This window comes from Orbicella faveolata, unplaced genomic scaffold (assembly GCF_042242905.1).
Source record: "Orbicella faveolata isolate gen_17 unplaced genomic scaffold, um_ofav_v1 contig_24, whole genome shotgun sequence".
Taxonomy (NCBI): Eukaryota; Metazoa; Cnidaria; class Anthozoa; order Scleractinia; family Merulinidae; genus Orbicella; species Orbicella faveolata.
Genome location: NW_028301552.1, coordinates 5678800 through 5700000, shown reverse-complemented (window position 1 = coordinate 5700000; position 21201 = coordinate 5678800). Strand labels below are relative to the sequence as shown.

The following is a 21201-nucleotide window of genomic DNA, read 5'->3' as shown; positions in this document are numbered from 1 at the left end:
GGCTGGGCTTTCGTTTGTTTTGTGCTCGTTTGGCTGTTCATTATTTGGTTGTTTATTCGGTTTTAGGGAGCTTTTAAGCACACTTTATCGGCAACAGCAACGAGCACAATGGTTGTGTAAGCGTGCGTTGTAATTAATTATTCTTTGTTCATTTCTTTGCCGTTGTTTACAAAAGGTTACAAAACAACAACGTGAAATAGCCACTTTCTGCATATTCAAGACTATGCGAACTATGCGACGGCCAATTTTTAAAATTTCTTTTTCGAATTTTGACGCTGTCTAACATATTCTGTTTGGAATATTTCTGAATGTACAGACAAACTGAATGAAGGTAAATTCTCGCGAGATTCGTAGGTTGAATATTAAGTTGTTTCTTAATCGATGCTGCCTTTGACGTTGTTGCTGTTTAAACTACTTTTGCTACTTGGGCAGCGAGCGTCTTACTGCACTTTCGACCATCTGTTTGTTCGGTTGCCAAGCTTGTGTTTGAGCGTTTGTTTGCTTTGCACTCGTTTGTCTACTCATTTCTCTGCCACTCATTCAGTTGTTATTGTTTGTGCAGGGGACATCCGCCTCTTATTTAAACTGCTATTAAAGTTTCGAAATGTATTAAAACATACCGAGAGCCGAAGCTCCTTTGCTTGTAATCAAAATACATTGTATCAAAGAAGACATCCCCACAGCGTTGGAGGTCTTCCTTTGCTTTGAAACGAAACGAAACGAAACGAAACATAAACAGATCCTCCACGAAAACATCCACGCAACGCGCCAGTAATATCCGCGGAAGAACTGGGTACAATGTCTACTGAAAATAACTTAAGGTCATTCCCCAGTATTGCATTGCGCATCCTTACTGCAGATAATTTATGGCGTCATTAGCGCGCGTTCGTGCACGCGCACATTGAAAACATGGCGGATTTGCCTTGATATTGAGTTCTGTCAGTTGAAAAATGGCTATAGCTCACTAACGAGCTCGGGCACCCCAAATTTTTTTCCAGTCATTTTAATCAACTAATCATTAGCTTTGCGTGAGAAGTCTGATCTGATTTCTATGTTTGAAAATTGAATAAATAAAAAGAAATAGCAGCTGCACTGTAGTCTTTTCCATTTGGCAGTTTGATAGCCGTGGCAAGCAATTTGGTTCCAATATTTTAAAAAAAGATTTAGCTGTCTGTCAAAATCAAACTTAAAAAGTTTATTTGTGCCCGACACAAGTATTGACTGTAGTTTGAGGCGTGTTTTCGTGAGTCTGGGCTCACAAAGAGTTTACAATAACTTGGAATGCGTTCTTGTAATAAGCATTAAATAACGCTAAAATGGGACATTTTTAATGCCTCACTGCTCCTTAACAAGCATGGGCACCCCCCTTTTTTATTTTATAATTTAAGTTCTCATATGATAAATATTCATTGGACAGAGTTTGAACGAAAATCCATGTGCAGTTTTATTTCAGGGGAATTACTTTCAGAGGGGTTACCTTAGTTAGAGGACCTATATCGGGGATTCACTCTCTTAGGTTTCGAGTATATTGATTTAGGTAACGGATATTGACGTCATTTCATTAGTTCCTTCTTACTGCACTAATATGTAACCAATAGCTTTGATGTGTTTGTTGCCATTATCTGGTGACCATAAAGCTTCGTTTCCACAGGTGTTGGAGTCATCAGGATACCCTCCTGTACCAAACCCCAATCTGGAATCACAACTCGAGCAGTCATTTTGCTCGTTACTAATGATACCTATTCTTGCTATGGATTCACCGCTTTGGGCAGTCCCAACATTGAATCCTTCCTTGTTACAGTAGTGCTGCAAAGAGGCCTGTGAACCAATCAGAGTCTTCCAAGTGTTACGACCCAGTGAGGTGGCGCGGTATTGCCCGTCAGCGAGTACTGAGTACAGAGAGTTGGCCTGCTTGTTGATGACAATGAACTTGATCTGTTGGCCGATCTTCATACCAAGACAGATCTTGGAGAAGGATGTGTTCCAATAGGTCGGTAACTTGGTCTCTTGTGAGTCAAACCCAGTCTCCCCTCCAGGAAGGTTGTATTCGCTTTTATCATTCCAGTAAGACGAGTTATAATGAAATGTACTCTGAGGAGAAAAAGTATAAATGTTCTGTTCATTTTAAAATATAAAATGCCTCTCGTATATAAAGAATGATGCTCATTTAATCATCTAACTTTGGAATTCTTACAGAGTACTGTTTCGGTGACTTCGTAAACATAACGTTTTGTTGTAAACAATTTTCTGGTCCAAACGAATCCGCAAAACCAAAGGATTGCGTGAAACATCAAACATTATGTTGAGAATCTCGACTAACTGAGCTGAGCTACTTCTGCTAAATCCCACCAAGAATAGCGAGTTCATTTCATTCCATCTAAAAGAAGCCATTTAAGTTTTACAGATAATGATTCTTGGCTTGTACGAGTAGAGAGGTGAATGTGATACCTTGTTTCCGTCAATCTTCATGACCGGTGTCCATCCCCCATCTCCACATCCAAAATCTCCCATGTGACAGAGAACAGCAGTTGGTTTTGAGTCTATGTGGAGCGTAACCAGCTGACTCACGCTGGACCTGTTTGATGTGAAAAATAATAAAAGTTATTGAATTGAAGAAACTTGAGATTGAGTTGAAATAAATGTTCACTGGTTTCAACACTGCTCACTTGTTAGTATAATATTTAGAGCTTAAATACATAGTTTGCTTGTTTTGTCTGAGAAATCGTCTGAATATGACGGCGGCAATACAGCTTCTAAGTTCATTTATCTGAACTTGAAGTCGATAAAGGGAGCGAGTTAGTTACGCTGATGTTTAAATCGTTAGTCCTTCCATAGTTAAAAGAGGGGAATGGTTATGAAAAACGACAAAGTTCTTTGTTGTATGTTTTTGTTCACTTTTTTGGCCTTGGCCGTGCAAAAAACGCAATAGTTGTTTACTCCGTACTGAGGAACTAACCAATAGAAACGTGTTGGTTACGTAGTTCACTCATAGTGTATGAGCGCAAAACAAAAGATTATGTACGGTCGTGGACTTTCCAACATAAATCTTGGCATCTCTGTTTGCTCCTTTGATGTTTGTTGGGCTTCATAACCAGTCCCCTCTATTAACTATGGTCCTTCGTCTAAAAAACGTATTATTATTATATAGCCGTGTCTCGCAAGGACCGGAAACTGTCAAATTCACGCGGTGCGAATATGATTGGCTCAAATCGACAGTGACCGCAGTCTAGATTTTCCCTTCTAGACCGGTATCTACATCATTCTACCTTTTGTTTTCGTTCTGAGAAAGTTGCAAACAATAAATACAAAATCATTTGCTTTATAGGTGGCAACATTTTGTGAAAGCTGGTTTGTTTTTAGGGCTGTTTTCAACGTTTACCTCAACGCTCTTATTAGGAACAATTAACAGTTAGGTATAAAACGTAGCGCTTAACAACCACCTTCAAATTCCATCGTTGTTATTTGACTAGAAAATTACTTAATCGTGATTGGCTGAGAGCAGGCCAATTTATCGAAAACTTTTAATTTACCCCGCAGGAGTGCAAATAAACGCGCGCGAGTTAGAACTTTTCTTAGTCATATAATAAATAAGTAATGGTATGAAAGCTTGAGTAATCAGAAGGATTTACTCTAGCTACTCGTGATATATTTCAAAATTCTTACAAACTGCATTCGCCTGAAGGCTCGCACAATTTTGAGAGAATTTTCGAATAACTCGTAGTGTAAATGCTTAATTGAACACACATTCATACGGTTAGCTAGAATGGAAATAAGGAAAATTAGAACTAAAATAAGGACTCTTGACCAATGGTAATTACAAGAACTTCTTTAAAATGTCTAACATTTAAAATTTTGGCTTACTTGTACACGTTGTACAGTTCTTTGCATGACGTCACAGCTGCAAACAAAAAATATGATATTTAATTATTAGAACGAATGATGCTTACTAGTTGGTTCCCATATCAGGCAAATGATTGCTACGATCACTGAAAAAAGTTCAGCTGATCATTGCGCGGACCATATGGAAACAATTCTCTGGCAAACGTAGCGATCGTTGGTTGATCCAGGTTCTCTCAGACAGTATTTTTATTCTGCAGCGATTGAAGCGGTCATATGCACACTGGTAGTCGGATGTAGTCGTTCAACCAATTCTGGAGCAATGTCAACGTTCGTAGCTATCGCATGGAGGTGACCACCTTAAAACAGTACAAATGAAACAAATCTAATTGAATAAAGTTGGCAGTCTACCTTTCTCACAATATTCGCCAATGAATCCTTTATCACAATGGCATTCAAAGGTGTCATACTTGTTATTCGTCACACACGTACCTCCGTTATGACACGGCATGGAAGAACATGGTGACTAAAATAAGAAGAAATAATTCATGGTTAAAAAAGAAACTTGGTTTGATGGTTTGGAGTAAAGTAGCAATGTCAATGTGGTAAAGAAACGTATGTATCAGAAACCAGGCCCTACCATAGTGAAAAAGTGATGCGAAGTCATGTTTTCATTGTACTCTCTGAAGTTTCTGTACCTATCAGAAGACAGCAGATCGCACCAAAGTTTTCCATCTTCTCCTTTGGAGGCGGCCAAGTTAAAAGAAAGGCACGAGGGACTGCTGAGGCATTCAAAGATGCAATCAAAGATGTCGTACACGGTAAATGTTTCAACTCGAGTCACATTCAGATAATGGAACTCGTCCTTTGAGAACTGACGCTGTTTTAAAGTCTGACTGATAGAAGTGCCATCTGGTTGAAAAGCATTTGTTCCTGGGGAAAGAACGATAATACATGTGCATTATTACGAGTAACCAAGTGAATAGAGCTCACATCACATTCGTTGTTTTATCCAGCCCTAAAAGCGCGCTATCTGAAAACTGTCATAAACGCAGATTACCTAAGTAATTAGTCTACAAATCATTAACATTTAGGACAATTCAAAAGCTTTGTTACCAGTTTGAGCGGAGTAAAGCTTTCAGGTATATAGAAAAGCATCTTGCTGTCGAATTTTAAAACATACACGACAGTGGTAAAATAGAAATCATTTAGGTTTTAACTACAAATTAAGGAACTTAATTATTTTAATGGCAGAAACTGGCAGATAACTGGCTGAAGAAAAGTCGACTCATGTGACAAATGTTAACTGCTATGGAATGCTCTTGTCAACATGTATTTATCTTGGGAAGTAATATTTTAGTCGTTTGTGGTTTTTTTTCCCAATTTTTTAAAACAATGTGTTTCCTACAGTGTGCCTAAGTTTTGACTATTATCAGGATTCACCCATGGTTCAGAGTTATCAGGTTACAATATTAAACTCACCTTATTTTGTTTTGCGGTTGGTAAGTAAAAATGTAAGAATGTAATGTTGTTGAAATTTGTGTTCTTTCTCAACTTGGCCGTATTAAGCCTGATGCTGCCTTTGCTCTCAAGTGCAGCCTGGCTGGCTGCCTTCCTGCCTGCTTCTCGAAGCGCAGTTTCAGTTTCTATCGCGCGCCTCGAAGCATTTAGTCTAGATTTAATTTTGTAGCATTTTGCTTTCGTCCGAGCCGAAAGAAAAGTTACCTTAAAACTAATGGAAGTCTAACTTATAAGCAGATGTGGAGTAATAACCCCAGAAGAAAAATAAACTGAACACACTCCGGTAGATGGAAGGTAGAAGAATCCTTATGAATGCAGTTTTATCGTAACATGAAGTCGTTCATTTGTTTCACGAATAACCTTTCTAGGTGAGTCATTGTGTAGCCCGCGAATCGAAAAGAGCTCCTCGGCAGGCGAGTCACCTCGCCTCCAAGCATGTATGGAATGGTTCTGTCAAACGCAAATACCAAATGTTTTGACGCGCGATGGTTTGTATTTAATGGTTTACACTCTGTATTGATCCTAAACGAAAGTCGAGCGTTTGAACGGAGAGCGGTCTCGTGGTTGTTTAGTTTTAGACAGAATAGTTTACTCTAGATCTCATGAAATACAACTGTCAATCATTCGTAAGCGAAACTGCAGCGATAGCAATACTCATTCAACTTTATGAAAAATCTTGATAGTCGCTTATACATCGCAAATCGTAATCAAACGTCAACATTGCATGTTCCGAAAGACTCGGCCGACACGGCATGCAAAGTAAGATTGCTTTCTCTCCGGCTGAGGTTTTGTTAAGAGAAGAGGTTTAAGAAGAAAACAAACCTCCTAAAAAAGTATTCTTCCTTAGTGAATCATGTATTTATGTATTGCATAACACTTCACCTGTCACTGAACATTTGTTTTTAAGCAACTAGCGAGAATCCAGTCCGTGCATTCTTTCGAGGACAAGATACTTTACTCTCACACTAACGGTGGATCACTTTAGAGTAGAAAACATACAAAAGTCACTCAGGTTGGCGGCAGGCTTCTTTCAACCAGAAAAAAACATTAAAAATGCATCGCGCTTTGAAAACAGGACTGATTAACGGAGCTCGCCGAAGGATCCTGAGCGGAGACTTCACCGACTCACAAGACAAGTGTATAGCGTCGAAGTCTCGTCATAATTAATTCAAAGCAAAGCATTCTCTTGTAGAAAAAGCTAATATTCTTTGCCACATATATAACTTGACTTTATAGAGTACTGAACACAACATTTGCTTCAAACATTAGAGCCGGTTTTATTAAGCAACTAAAGATCTAGAATCTAACCTCAGAAACAATTGGCCCTTGTTATCAGAGAAGACAGCAAGAGAAAAACACAATAGAAGGAAACAGTGGACATGACCAATAAAACGATTCATTTCGTAGGCTTTAAAACTTTAAGCCAATATTATCTTTGAATATGATAATGTTTCGTTATTACTGGTAATTTATACAAAGAGCTGTCTGGTGTTATGGCTGGTTACTTAAATAAAACAAAATGAGCGAGTTTTTATAAAGAGGCCTTTGAAAATTCATTAAATATTAAGGGATGTACCGTTAATATACAACCAATTTGGTAAAATGTGTTATTGATATTGAGGTGATGTTCATAAATTTCTGTTCGTCAGTTTGCCTAATCGGGTGTCCGTGAAGACAAATGCTCCGCCATGGCTTATTTCCAGCGTTATTCCTTGACCAGACGTTAAAATTTTGGTCAGCTTTGGTTTTTAATGTTATCGTAAAACTCTTATTCAACCCTGGAATCACATTCGAATTAAACGTTCCTCTTGAATTTCTGTAGTCGTCCTGTGGTGTGTTTTATGATTGTTTTGCCGAAATAATTCCATAATTGCATCCCTAACACGCGAGACAAGTTCACGAATTGGAACTTTTCAATGAAAACTCGATGTATTTGAAGTTTCCATTTGCAAAACAGTTCTGCGCCAATTTTTAACTCGTCGTTGAATGAATATTTTCCAGCTCCGTAGGTTTTACTTAGCCAATAATTATCATTTAGCTGATAATATTTCGATCATCACTGTTAATTTAGACAAAGAGCTCTTTCAAGTGTTGTCTCAGGTTTGTTATATAAAACAACATAAATTTCTGTATAAACAAATGACAATTTATTAAACATCAAGAGGTACACTGTTATATATCCAATTTTGGTAAAATGTGCTATTAATATGCAGTGATGAAGTGCTTCAGATGATGTCAATTTCTATTCTTTAGTTTATCTCAATGGGCGTGAAGCAAAATGTACCGCCATATCTCAATCTCTCGGTCAGACCTTAAAATCTTGTCAGAGTCGGTTCTTAATGTACTCTCAACTTACAACCAATCCTGAAATCAGTATCACATTCGCATTTAACGTTCCTCTGCAAGTTCCGTAGCCTCCTAAAAGTTTCGCCTCCCACGATCGATGTGTGTTCGGATGGTTTCCCCGAAATAATACCAAAACCGCTCGCTCGGATGCCCTTGTCCCAGGCCATCACTCTTTTTCAGTCGAAGTGAGCTATTGCGAGTGTTTCAGAGGTTGAATTCTTCTCATTTTCCGTGCGGAGAAGTTGCATTTATCAGGACGTTGTACGGCTGGGCATTTTTTCGCTTGTAAGTAGCTTTCGAGCCTGCATGGCGAGTGAGGCATCTTACCATATATCAAAGAATTTTCCGCGTCAAAAATTATTATTTCTGCATCTCGCAATGGAGGCCTCCGTTATTATACAAAATTCTTATACTATCTTCTTTCAACGGTAAAATAGAGTGATTTTACTACCTTTTTTTTTTCAAGCAAAATCCTTTTTAGCAAATTTCGGCCTTGTCAGCCTTGCGGTATATCCTTAGATTGCTGAATTTAGTTTACACTGGAAAACGAAACTTTGTTATACTGGTGACTTCGATTGATAGTGTCGATAGTCGAAGTGTATCAAAACACCACACTTTTCCGGCGTTCCTTGTCCCTTTGAACGGCGTTTTAGTTGGAACCGACACTTCGTTAATTTTTCTTTTCAGACTGATGGAAGAATCATAAACAAAATGGAGTCCTTAATTTATTTCGCGGTAACCCTAGCTACCAGGGAATTTACTTCTCAGCTTACAAGGAAAACTTGTTGACAGGCGAGTCACCTCTCTCCCAAATAAACTTAATATTGAAAATGTGTGATATGGTTCTGCCAAACGTATCTACATATTTTTTAGGTCGTGAAAACTAATGAAGCGTCAAAAGAGGAGTCGTTCGGCCACAGCTATACTGTTGTATTACTCGGAAACTGAAAGTTTAGATTTTTTTAAATAAGTGAGTGTGGCCTCGTTGTTGTTTCTTTGAGCAGGCACTTTACACTACATCTCGTGAACTTTAACCTTGAATCACTTGTAAGCGAATCTGCAACGGTAGCAGCATTCAGTCTCCTTTATAAATTAAAGATCTTAATAGTCGCTTATACATCGGGAATCGTAATCGAGCATCTGCATTATTCCGAAACTGAGACTCGTTCAGTGCAGCATGTAAAGAAAGATTGCTTTTATTCTCTGAGGTTTTGTTAAGAGAAGAGGTTTTAGAACAAAACAAACCTCTTCGAAAAGGGATTCTCCCTTAGTGAATTATGTTTTAGTATTGCCTAACATATATAGTCTGTCCTTAAACATTTGTTTGTCTTTTTGCAGTTGAATGCCATCAAGCAATTAGCAAGAACATAGCCTTTATATTTTGTTGTAAACCGGAGACACTTCTCTCTCACACTAACAATAGAACACTTTTAGTAGAAATAATACAAGATGTATGCTTGGGTGGGTAGCAGGTTTCTTTGAACTAAGCTTCTCTTAATTTACTTCATCTCCTTCACGCTTTGAAAACAGGATCGATTAACAGCACCTGCCGAGGGACTCCAAAAACACTCAAAGGGCTCAACAGACAAGTGTATAACATTGATAATTTCCCTCGTCGACGCCTCTTCATGATTAAGACAAAATACAACATTCTCTCGTACAAAAGGGATTCATCCCCAGCCGCTTCTATATAACTTAAAAATGTGCCGGACACAACACCTGCCTAAAAACATTAGAGTATAACGTTATCAAGCATCTTAAGTTTTAGAATCTCACCTGAAGAGCAATTGACCCTTGCTACCAGAGAAGACAACAGGAGGAAAACACAAAAATAGGAAACGGTAGACATGATTGTTTCCTGAGGAAACACTATTAAAGTGAGCAAATAGCTACGTTTGAAGAAAACGACACGTTTGTGGCAGTTTCCAATTGAAAAACGGATCAGTGACAAGTTTCCACTCATGTAGGTTTTAATACCCAACCGATAATTATCATTTAACAGATGATATTTTGTTATCATTGGTAGTTTAGACAAAGAGCTGTCTAGTGTTGTGGCTGATTAGTTAAATAAAGCAACATACGTCGTAATAAACAGGTGAAAACTTATTAATTAGATATCAAGGGCTGTACCGTTATATGACCAATTTTGGTAAAATGTGTTTTTAATCAAGCATAAATTGCCTGAGGTAATGTTAATAAATTTCTGTTTTTCAGTCAACCTAATGGACCGTGAAGACAAATGTACCGCCATGGGTTATTCATAGCGTTATTTTAAGACTGAGAGAATGACTTTAATATAAGTGGCTGTGAGCAGGCCTACTAATCGTTAATTTTTAATTTGCGCGCATTCATAATTTTCTTTATTGTAACATACAGTAAAGGATTGGTTCAAGCTTAGCTTGCGTATATCGAGTTATGGATGCACGCGGGAGGTTTGGTGAGTACAAAAGAAGCGTAAGAGTTGCTCGAGGCGATAGCCGAGAGCAACTCTAGCTTCTTGAGTGTTCACCAAACTTCCCAAGTGCATCCATAACTCGATATACGCACAGCTAAAAGCATGAACCAATTCTTTTATAACATGGTGACAACAACTTGTGCGCCAAAACATGTTTTATTTGTTATTGACTACAAAGTTCTCACAATGCACGGTGAAGTAAAACAAAGGTTATTAGGATCCCAACACGCCACAATTAGTTGAACAACAGTTTAACGAAAACGCTTAGTCTGGTTTCTAAAATTGTCAAGGAAAAATTCGCTTCTTTGAATTAATTATAATGAAAATGTTGGCAAGCAAAGTCAAAAATACTCAATGAAAATGTAGGTAAACAAAGTCAAAATACTCAAGTTTAAGTAAACATCTTAGCCTGGCAAAAGTCAAAGGCTCGAAGTAGGATTTGGATTGTTCAGAATAATCTTCATATTGCCGAAACTTAAACAAAAGGAACTTGCACTAATTTCGAGGGAAATTTTCCCGCTAAACTGAAACTGCACGCGTCATGTTCTGTACGCACGGCCGTGCGTACATAAAGATTTCGTTCATGATTGGTCATTCATGATTAATATTTTTTTCCGTCAAACATTTATTGAACATGGTGAGCTCTCAGGTCGCTAGGCAACGGCGGAGAAAACTGTTTTGCTATTGTTTTGCAACACGAGATAGTTGGCAATGAATTTATTGAAGAGCTAAGAGAAGTGGGTGAAAATGTGAACACTAAACCCATAGTATGCGCACTGAAAGAACGTTTCTGTGAAGTGGAGAAGTTGATAAACGACAGAAAAAAATGGCCAGATCTGCCTTTGCGTAATCGATCATTTGCCGACTGGTACAAGAAACCTCCAATGGATAAAACTACTAAAACTACTATCGGCACCATAATAGCGTGGATAGGGCCTCTGTCTCTTCAAAGCTGTGCGCGCGCTGTAGCAGTGCCTAGGTGTGTTCGCGCACAGTTTCTTCAGTAGAAAACATCTCAATTTCTATTTTGTTTTCTTTATTTTGCTGATGTCAATATAACTAGACTGAAAATTTACTGTTACCGTTGCTTATAAAAAGTAAACTGTGGCTATTAATAACATTATTTTCAACGTTTAATTGAAGATTGATTAATTACATGCAAGTCGTCATCGCCTCTTACATTGTTACGGTAATGTGACGTAGCTAATTGCAGCCAGTTCGTTTTCGTCGTTTTACATTCGTACAGTTGTACTATCAGTGACACGTCTTTATAACTGAGAAAAACGCTCTTAGTTTTGCGAAAACGAAACTAAAGGTTGGTTTAATCATGGAGGTAAGTGTTTTTTGCTCGTTGCTATAGTCGTTTACGAAAACACTCTAGTTGGATTTAAACACCAAATGCGCGTTCGTGATAAGTCTTTGGCGGTTAAGAAAAAAAATGTGATGCTTTAATATTGGGTGTGTTTCGGTATCCTACTGTTTTTATTATAGAAGACATTCCATATCTAACGTTTCTTTTCATAATTATTTGACAACTTCCAACAGTACCCGAAATCGCAAAAAAAAAAAAGAGAAAACAATTGCCCAAATTTTAAACTGAAAGGAAAATTGCTGAAATCTTTAACATGACAGGCGGTTATCAAATGAGGCAATGTACATGCGGCAACCCATTGGTGACGCCTAAAAGTCTTCAAAATTTTCAATGCTGCTGGAAAATAATTAAGGAGTGTAGAATACAAATTAGGAATAGCGTGTGAAAAGTATTCGCTAAAACATTAATTGTGCCTCGTTAGTTTAGATACATATTCATAATACTTATATTCGCTTCTTTAGAAACGAGAAGGAATTCGGCGCTAGTCTCATCTCGCAGTTGCTTGTGGGAATGCTGCTGGGGATACTATGGCTTCTACCGGTTGATTTGTTTCCTCAAGACCCAGTAACGAGCCCAAAAGCAACTGCGAGATGACTCTAACCTCACCTGTTTTTGCCTAGTTTCTCACAGTGTACGACTTACTCCCAGGCCTGTAAGGTCAATTGATTTAGGTGACGTAAGCGAGACAACTTGCCCGGAGTACGCCTTCCGACTTGGACCACGTGACCCGAAACTGATTGACCGTGGCGAAATATAAAGGCTTAAGCACTAGGCAAACCTTTTTCCACGTTTCTAAAATGACTAAAGTTTATAAAGTTTTTTGGACCTTGTTTAAATGAAGTATTTCCTTTTCTTTTCCATTCTGTTCTTTTCTATTTCATTCTTTCCATTCCTTTCCATTCTATGTCAACTAAGCAGCTGGGAAAGCAACCAGAAGAGAAAAATACTCATCCTGAGAGGGACGATTTAGAGAGGACTGAGAACAACGAACTCCAAGCTGAGATTGGCCAATTAACAGCCAGAGAGAAAAACCTTTCTAAAGAAAATACTGAAGCTAGTAACTTAAAAACTGGGTTTTACACCGAAGACGCTGTGGAACAACTAACGGATGACGAGAATAATCTACAATGGCGATACTAGCCAGGAGGAAGATTGTAAGAAACCTGCTGAGGAGGGGCCTACACAGGAGAACACACTGATTGCAACACGAAAAAACACAAGTAAGTTGAGTGAGAATAAAGGCCATTTTACAGGGCAAAGTCCGTTATATTTTTCTGGCTCATGTGGATTTCTGATACTAGTAAATCAATATTAATATTAAAAACACCGCTTCACAGCAGCTGGATGATATTACGGGTTTTTACTATCGCGGACTTTCCCTGTGTTTCTTAAAAGAAACGCAGCTAGAGTCCCTAATAGTAGTCGTTCAAATGTTGTTTTGAACTTTACGAACTCCGAACTCATCCCACTTTAGGAACTCTGAACTCACCCCTCTCACCTTAATACGAGTTTTTGTCCGCTCCCGTGATTTCAGGTGATTTTAAGTAGCCAATCGTGGCCCGGAACGTGCTCGCGCCTACATTTGAACTTCGCTGCCGTAATTTTCCAGATTTTTATCTCTGTTATATTTTTTCAGTTTTTGTTACCGTGTTTGAGATTTTAGGCCAGCCTTGCCGCTGTTTATGGAGTTTTGAGTCTAGCATCTTCACCGTTTTTTAGCCACTGTGATTCGCCGTTTATTGTATGTTCCGGATTCCGTGATTGGTTGATTAAATCATTCGTAGCCCTTCGTATATTTGGAGTTTGAGCCTACAACTCGCTGAATACAGTTCCCAACAAATGTTGTTGTTTATAGCGGTCAATGCGTTTAGCTATACCTAGCTGGTTCACAAATATATCCACTAAACATAAATTAAAAGGCTTAAAAATCACAATTGGCGGGAGGCAGACCAGCTGGATATTTACAAGCACGCATGACCGAGGAGTTGGGCTTGAGCCTACCGAGAAACAATTAACACTTAATGACTGGTCCCCATGGGAACAGTGAATTTTGTTTCCCGAGACTCAATGTTCGTCTCGGGGAAACATTGAGATTCGAGGGGAACAAAATTCACAGTTCCCCAAGGGACCAGTCATCAAGTGATTTGTTATATAACAAAACAAATGGGTCAAACCGGTGGAAAATAACTAATCACTTTACTGAGAAATGACGTGCAACAGCCGCCAACATTTCGCGGGTAACAGTGAACTGTTTCCCGCTCGTGGCATTTGGTGTGAAACAGTTTCATTGTTAGATGTCATGTGATCATGAATGGGCTGGTCGATTCGGTTGATTCATAAGGTTCATCGGTCGATCTTGTGACACAATTTATCATCAATAAGAGGATGAGTACTACGCATAAAATGTTGACGATATCTTTTTAAATTGAAGATAAAAAGAAAATAGCCAATGAGCACGAGAGAAATTTGACAGTTATTGTAAGAAATGATTTTGAAACATTTGAACCCTTAAGATCTCGGCAAAGTTTTTCCCAGTAGAAACTTCCCGCAGGCAAATGACATATTTATAAATATTTAGTCCTTTGGTTGAACTTTTTCGCTATCTAAGTGGCTGTCGTTTAGCAACCTGATGTATTTTATGTCCTTGCTTGTTTTAAACGTGAAAAATGAACTTAAAGAAATTTTAAAGAAATGTTTATTTGACAGATGACTTCGAGACCCAAGCAGTTGGAGTACAATTACCTGCTGAGGAAATGAGTAAATTACCTCAAGTCAACAATCAAGAGGAGAACTGTAAAACTGGTTTTGGCGCCGAAGCTGCTGTGGAACAACTTGCAGTTGAAGAGAAGAATATCAGCCAGGCGAGATGGGAAACTTACAGTGACGATACTAACGACGACGAAGATTCCACGCCAGCTGCTAAGGAGGGGCCTAATCAGGAGAACAAATTACAGTGCATGAATGAGGTAAGTTGATAATTCTATAACATAATTTAAGGAAAAAAGCCGACTCCAGAAATCTAGAGTCTTAATTTATTTATTTGAACAATACATGCTTGTACCAACCTTAAGTCCAATTTTTTCTGTATATATGCTCTTGTAATTTATGATCTTTGTACGCCATATTTTATATTGCTCTTGTCGTTTTATTTTAACCAGTTAATTTTGGAACCATAGCAAAAATTTGGAAAGCAAATGGTTTCGACTCTGTTTCTTCGATCGAGAGAAATAACACAAAGGAGATTTGTGCGCATGCGTGATTCCTCATAAAGTGAACTGTGCAAGTCTTTACGTGGACATGGTTTTCTAGCTCGTGATGGTTTGACAGTTGATTTATTGTTCCAATCTGGTCATCATAAAAGAACGCGAGCTGAGTTTCTGAGTTAGAATTGTGAATGTTAGTGACGATTAGGGTTCAATGGTTAGTTGGGACAATAATAAAGCAGTTCAATCTACATTGAGAGTTACTGGTGAGACTTGTTTGTGTGGTAAATAGAAAGCAAGCTAATTCCCCATGAATTTTTTCTTTATGTGTCCATTATTAATGAGTTTGGGAAGTGCGAGAGAAAGTACTCAGTCGTAACTTATCACTGGCTGATTTGACTAAAAATTCAGCAACAAAAATCTAAGAAAATTTATTTTCTAATTCTGTCATTAGCACAGCTTCCAAATGCCCGAGGTGGTCACCAAAATGAACAACAACGGTATACTTTGTATATTCCTAAAACGCACATGTAAAAGTGGTTTTTTCCTGTTTTCAGCTTCTCAGATCGGCTTGCAAACTGCATTATCTACAAACCTCAGTTTAAACTGAGAGCTGCTCTCAATCTCCGGCGCCCATTTATGAAGTAAGTATACTGACTTGTTAGAATTGTTGAAATTCAACAAATATCTTTATGTTTCATAACTAAACTTCAAGTTCTTTTTCAGGGAATTGAACAATTTTGTTGAACAGTAATTTTGCAACACATTTTTGCACCATGCAAATTTCCGCGTTTTTTCTCCCGAGAAAAAGTCACTTGTTTTCTACTTTTTCTAGGAGAGAAATGAGACAAATATTGTCATGACCAAATCGCAGCGCAATCTAGAAGAAAAATACGGTAAGACTGTAAAAAGAACTGCAGATAACATTATTATCGATACATTTTGTAGGTATTTCCTGTCAAGGCTTGCAGTCAAATTTACAATTGGAGAAGAAAAACGCGATTGTAAGCAAAAAATCTGATCATTGAGATCTTGCGGCAGCGCTAGCTGATATCTTAAGGACGCTCGCGCAAAGATCATCAAAAGAAAGATTGGGATAATCGTCCACGATTGCTGAATGCACGCAAAGTTGAAGTAGTAGTCACTCACTCTACTGTTGCTCGTCTGCTATTACTAAGCGCACGCGCAGTAAGGATGCACACAAACGATTAGGGGGATCTTCTATATTGCGATAAAGATGATAAAGTTGAATTCATGAAAAAACCTCCACTAGTAGTTTTATAATGTAAAGTCTTATAAATTCGTTTTTCTTTACTGTTTTTTTGGGGGGAGGGGAGAATGTTTTTTCATATAGAGATAACCTCCAAACTACCTACCAACTACGTCTACTAATAACAATTGATCAATCATATAATTTTAAGTTAATTAATGAAGGGTCTAAAAGATTTCTTTCAGGATGTGGCGCGGGTTCAAAATTTCTTCATTTCTAAGCTAACAACTTTCGTTGTTTTGAATTTTTTCAGGCATTTCAGAGGCTGTGGTTAAATGTTTAAAAATGTTTTTCGGTGGGGGGAGGGGGGGGAAGATGATTTTGTTCGCTTGTAATTGATTAATATAATACACGTCATTTACGCGGATGCGATGATGTCTATTTTTATCATAAATTGTGCGTAAATACTTTATATCAGCCCTTTTCACTTCAAGCATCTAATCAGTATTTTTTATAATCAGTTTATAAAAAGTATTTTTCAATCAGTAATTTCTACTTCAATTCCACCTTAATTTTAATTGTCTATTTCTCTGAACGAATCTTTTCTTATTCATTCATTAATCATTTATCTATTTCAAGTTTGTTCTGCTGAGGTTCCTAGCGATGTTTTACTATCCATTTCCTGTTTTTGTTTATATCAGTACGTAATATTTATCTACATAATTATCAAGTTAATTAGCAAGAAACAATTAATTAACAACCGTGAACAAAATTGTATCCGATGTTTAGGGTTAAGCTGCAACGATGACACAACGAAGTGTTGTTTTGAGATCTTTTTCGTTCCAAAAATTGTTCACGGTAGTACATTTCGCCAAACAAGCAGGAACAATAAGAAACCATCAAAAACAGGTTTTGGTTATGATTAACCATTGTCTGAGAAACTCACAAATTAACTCGATACCAGAGTAGAGAGTTTTCTTACTATATTCTTAAGTCAGAGCAAAAGCAAAAGCATACGCGTAAGCTTACAACTAGCACGAGGAGATCTCATTATTGATTTACACCGCGAAATTGAAGTCTTGTTTTACGTTTTCAACCCTGAAAAATTCGCCTTTTCCGTTAGCTCAGAGCATATAACTACATATAAGCGCTCTGGTTCTTATTCCCTGCCATTGCTCTGAAAAATCATCAAGAGAATACACGGCTTAGACTTCTTTATTTGTTAAATCAACCGGCGAAAAATTGTGCGAATCAAATTTATTATACCGGAGCTCCTGAGGCCCGAAGGGCCGCCAAGCGGAGTCCCACACTCATATAGGAAAGAAAGGGAAACCCTTGAGTTGATTTTCTCATGGTTTTCATGGCTAGCGGCATTGCTCGTGAGCGCGTACGCACGACGGCGACGACGACGTCGACGGCGGAGACGCGCAACATGGCGCCCATACTCCAAATAATAGGTTGACAGAGACATGCAGCCTTGGTTTACCGTGTACTTCTTTGATATTAGACATCCACGTTATGATCAACTGGCACCTGTCAAAACAAGGTATCCGCTGATCAGTATCACGTGACCCTATCTCGGGCTTAAGGTTACAGCTCATCGAGGTCACGTGTTTTTTTGAAGCTGACCGCTGACCAAGTGCGTGTTTTCGATGGTGATTATTAAAACCAGGAGCCATAATCGGGGACGGAGACCGTAAGTCTCGGGATTCGCGCGCACCTATGATATGGGACAATTTTTCTATTTTTAGAACAAATTGCGCCATCCTGACGTCATATATCCGCGCGGATTCACGCACATGTCAGGGGCTCTCGCGTGGATGTTGTCACGTTGCGTGATCAAATGGTGAGAGTTGAGAGATTCTCTTGCAGATTTTTCACAGCGATGGCAGGGAATACGAAGCAGGGTTCTTATATGTAGTTTTATGCTCTGAACTAACGGAAAAGGTGGGTTTTTCAGGGTCGAAAACAATCTCGCGCTGGGAATGAATAATAAGATCTGCTCACGCTAATTGTAAGCTTACGCCTATGTTTTTCCGTTTGTTCTGACTTAAGAATATAGCAAGAAAACTCTCTACTCTGGTATCGAGTTAATTTGTGAGTGTCTCAAACAATGGTTAATCATAACCAAAACCTGTTTTGATAGTGTCTTATTGTTTCTGCTTGTTTGGTGAGTTTGAAAAGTTTTTGAAAGGAAATTTTGACGCGTACAATTAGCTCATTTGCATAGTGCAGCTCGTGCACTTTCAAGTCCGAGTCGGTGTTTTCAATTGTCAACAAATCTTGACAAAGATTTCTTTCGTTATCTTTTGTGCTGAGATGCTGCAACAAATTTCACGAACGCAAAAAAGGCTACTAACATCATGTGTGTTTCTTCAACATAAGCATAGTAAAGTTTTACACCGCGAAAATGAAAATAGACAAGGAGTTTTGATAACTCGATCAACAAAATCGAAATCGTTATTCCAAGTTGATGAAAGAAAGCGTCATCGTAACTTTGCTTATTATTTCTGCTCTATTCACATATTTTTAGCTTAGCTTTTAATATGTTCTCAAACATCTATCAATCTTAAGCATATTTAAAAACTATAGAGCTATTGTTTGAGCTCGATGTACGCTTTCACACGAAAGTGCGGCGGAACTTCGGTCCAATTTGTCATGTTTACTGACTCTACAAAACACGCATCGGCAGGCGCTCTCATTCATCGACAACAGAGAATTTACTGGATTTTTACACGAATAAAACTGAGCAGTATCTACGGACGTAAAGTTATTAAGCCTTGATGAAACATCAAGCGTTTCTTACAATTCAAGCGAAACTCAAACTAGCAATTATTTTGTTTTACTTTTCGGTCGCGATAGACTGACAAATTCTTCGCAAGCGTGTGGCAAGAGAAGCTAGGAAACTATGAAGTCTTGAAACTCTGCTATATCTAGATATATCCAGCTAGTTTTTTGCTGTGTAATGGAAAAGCTGTTAATCTTCAACATATGTGAAATTTAAAGTGGAGTAATGTACAGCTCATGTAAAAGAAGCATCCGTCGGAACACAACTTGGTCAGCGATATATGCAATAAGCTTACAGCGGAACATACCTAAATTCGACACTGTCTTACTTCACTCAAACTGGAGCAACTTACGACGAAAATACTTAAGCAAAATTCCAACAGACGTAAACGCGTTGAGTTGTGGGCCAAAAACATGAAAAATTTCGGGAATTTCGGACCGGCCCATTCAGACCCCGCGCGACATCCGCAAAAATCCTCGCAGCATGTACGCGCGTGTGCCGCAGGTGACGGCGCAATTTCTTCTAAAAATAGAATTATTGTCCCATATCATGGGGACAACCCCATTACTTGAAATGGCGCGCGCTTACGGTCTCCCTCCTCGATTATGGCTCCTGTTAAAACTCAAAACAGAAGGCCGAACAATATACATAAAACCTCACCGCAAAGTTACATGAAATCAAAATTCTACCTTTTTATGGGTTAGCTTAATCGGGCTCTGAGCAAACCGGCCCAGGAGCTGCGTTTTTAGGCTGGCCTAAATCTATATATTAGAATTGTCAGCCTTGGGCGTGATTGACTCTTAGCGTACTCGTTAAATGTCGGCAACCTCTCGGTTTCTCTTACAAGAAAAGTACCCTCACATGACAGAAACTTCTTCTTGGCGAAGATCAAGATCATAATGGATACATAAAGAAAAAAATCATGGGGAATTAGCTTGCTTTCTATTTACCACACAAACAAGTCTCACCAGTAACTCTCAATGTAGATTGAACTGCTTTATTATTGCTCCAACTGACCATTGAACCCTAATCGTCACTAAAATTCCCAATTCTGACTCAGAAACTCAGCTCGAATTCTTTTATAATGACCAGATCATTTGGAAACATCAATCAACTGTCAAACCATCACGAGCTAGAAAACCACATCCACGCAAAGACTTGCGCAGTTCGCTTTATGCAGAATCACGCATGCGCACAAGTCTCATTTGCCTTATTTCTCTCGATCGAAGAAACAGAGTCGAAACCATTTACTTTCCAAATTTTAGATATGGTTCCAAAATTAACTGGCCAAAACAAAACGACAAGAGCAATATAAATTATTACATACAAAGATCATAAATTACATTAGCATATATACAGAAAAACTTAGACCAAAGGTTATGTAACAAGAACAAGCATGGATTGTTCTGAATAAAAGGGAGACTCTAGATCTCCGGAGTCGGCCTTTGTCCTTAAATTATGTTATAGAATTATCAAAAGATAATATCATAGGATAGCTCAGCCAACTTGATTGCTCCATTTGTGGAACTTCGTTTACAAGTAGAATTCCACGACAACTCAATAAAACAGGGAAAATGTTTTCTATTTCGGTAATGTCAATCAAATCATCTTGTGTTTTAGTGAGTCAAGGAAACCAACAAATGAATAGCCAATCTAGAAAATGAAAACCTCCTTATTTCAACAGCGATTTACGTCCTAAGACGGACAATAATAAGGTTATTTTCTTTACTAAAAAGGCGAACGTTTCATAAGTCACCCATAAACTGTTCAGACTTCTTAGCTTATACACGGGATGCAAGGTGGCTGGCAACAGTTTCCAGCATTTTCAGCACTTCTTCTTTGTTGGATCAATACTACAATTCTTTTTCAACAATTAAGGTAGGTGTGTAGGTAAAACAACGTGGCTCATCAGGCCGGAGCTTATCTCCTGTTTCAGTAGCAAAAAGTGACTTGAAGTATTTCTATTCCCCCCTGGATGAGATGCTATTCCATTGCAGGGTTACCACCAGCAATAAATTCACCGGTACCCATTTATACACCTGGGTGGAGAGAGGCACTGTGAGAGTAAAGTGTTTTCGTCAAGAACACAACGCAATCCCCCAGGCCAGGGCTCGAACCCGGACTTCGCGATCCGGAGACAAGCCGCACTAACCATGAGGCCACCGCGACTCCCACAACAACAATGGCAGCAAATAATGCCCAAAAATTTCTTTTTAAAAATGTTTGGCCAATCCCCTTATAATCTGACGTGTCTATGGTAAGCAGTGTTGTATCCAAGTTTAGTGTTTCAAAATTTTAAATTTATGTTCTGGAGAGATTTTGGATTTTGTAGCGATCTTAATGATCAAATCTTTCCAGTTTGTTAAATCTTCATATTCTTTTTGGATTTGTCTATATCAGTTTTTCAGTTGTTCTTGCATTTCTGAAAAAAAGTATTGAATTCTAACATTTTTTTTTTTTAATTTAACA

The 21201-nt window shown here is 38.3% G+C and overlaps 1 protein-coding gene across 1 annotated transcript; it reads right to left on the bottom strand.

Annotated features, from left to right (window-relative positions):
- Positions 1-267: 267 nt before the first annotated feature.
- LOC149110084 (putative skeletal organic matrix protein 5) lies at positions 268-3950 on the bottom strand. The gene is made up of 3 exons (XM_089292050.1): positions 3862-3950; positions 2449-2575; positions 268-2091 (listed from the first exon to the last, which is right to left on the bottom strand). Exons 2-3 carry the CDS (start codon positions 2509-2511, stop codon positions 1573-1575), a joined length of 582 nt encoding a protein of 193 aa, XP_089148176.1. The 5' UTR covers positions 2512-2575; positions 3862-3950; the 3' UTR covers positions 268-1572.
- Positions 3951-21201: the final 17251 nt, after the last annotated feature.

Coding starts and splice junctions, on each gene's coding strand:
- LOC149110084 (XM_089292050.1), bottom strand. CDS start 2,511: ATGGGAGATTTTGGATGTGGAGATGGGGGATGGACACCGGTCATGAAG. Junction 2,092..2,448: donor TGAAGATTGACGGAAACAAG/GTATCACATTCA, acceptor TTTTCTCCTCAG/AGTACATTTCATTATAACTC.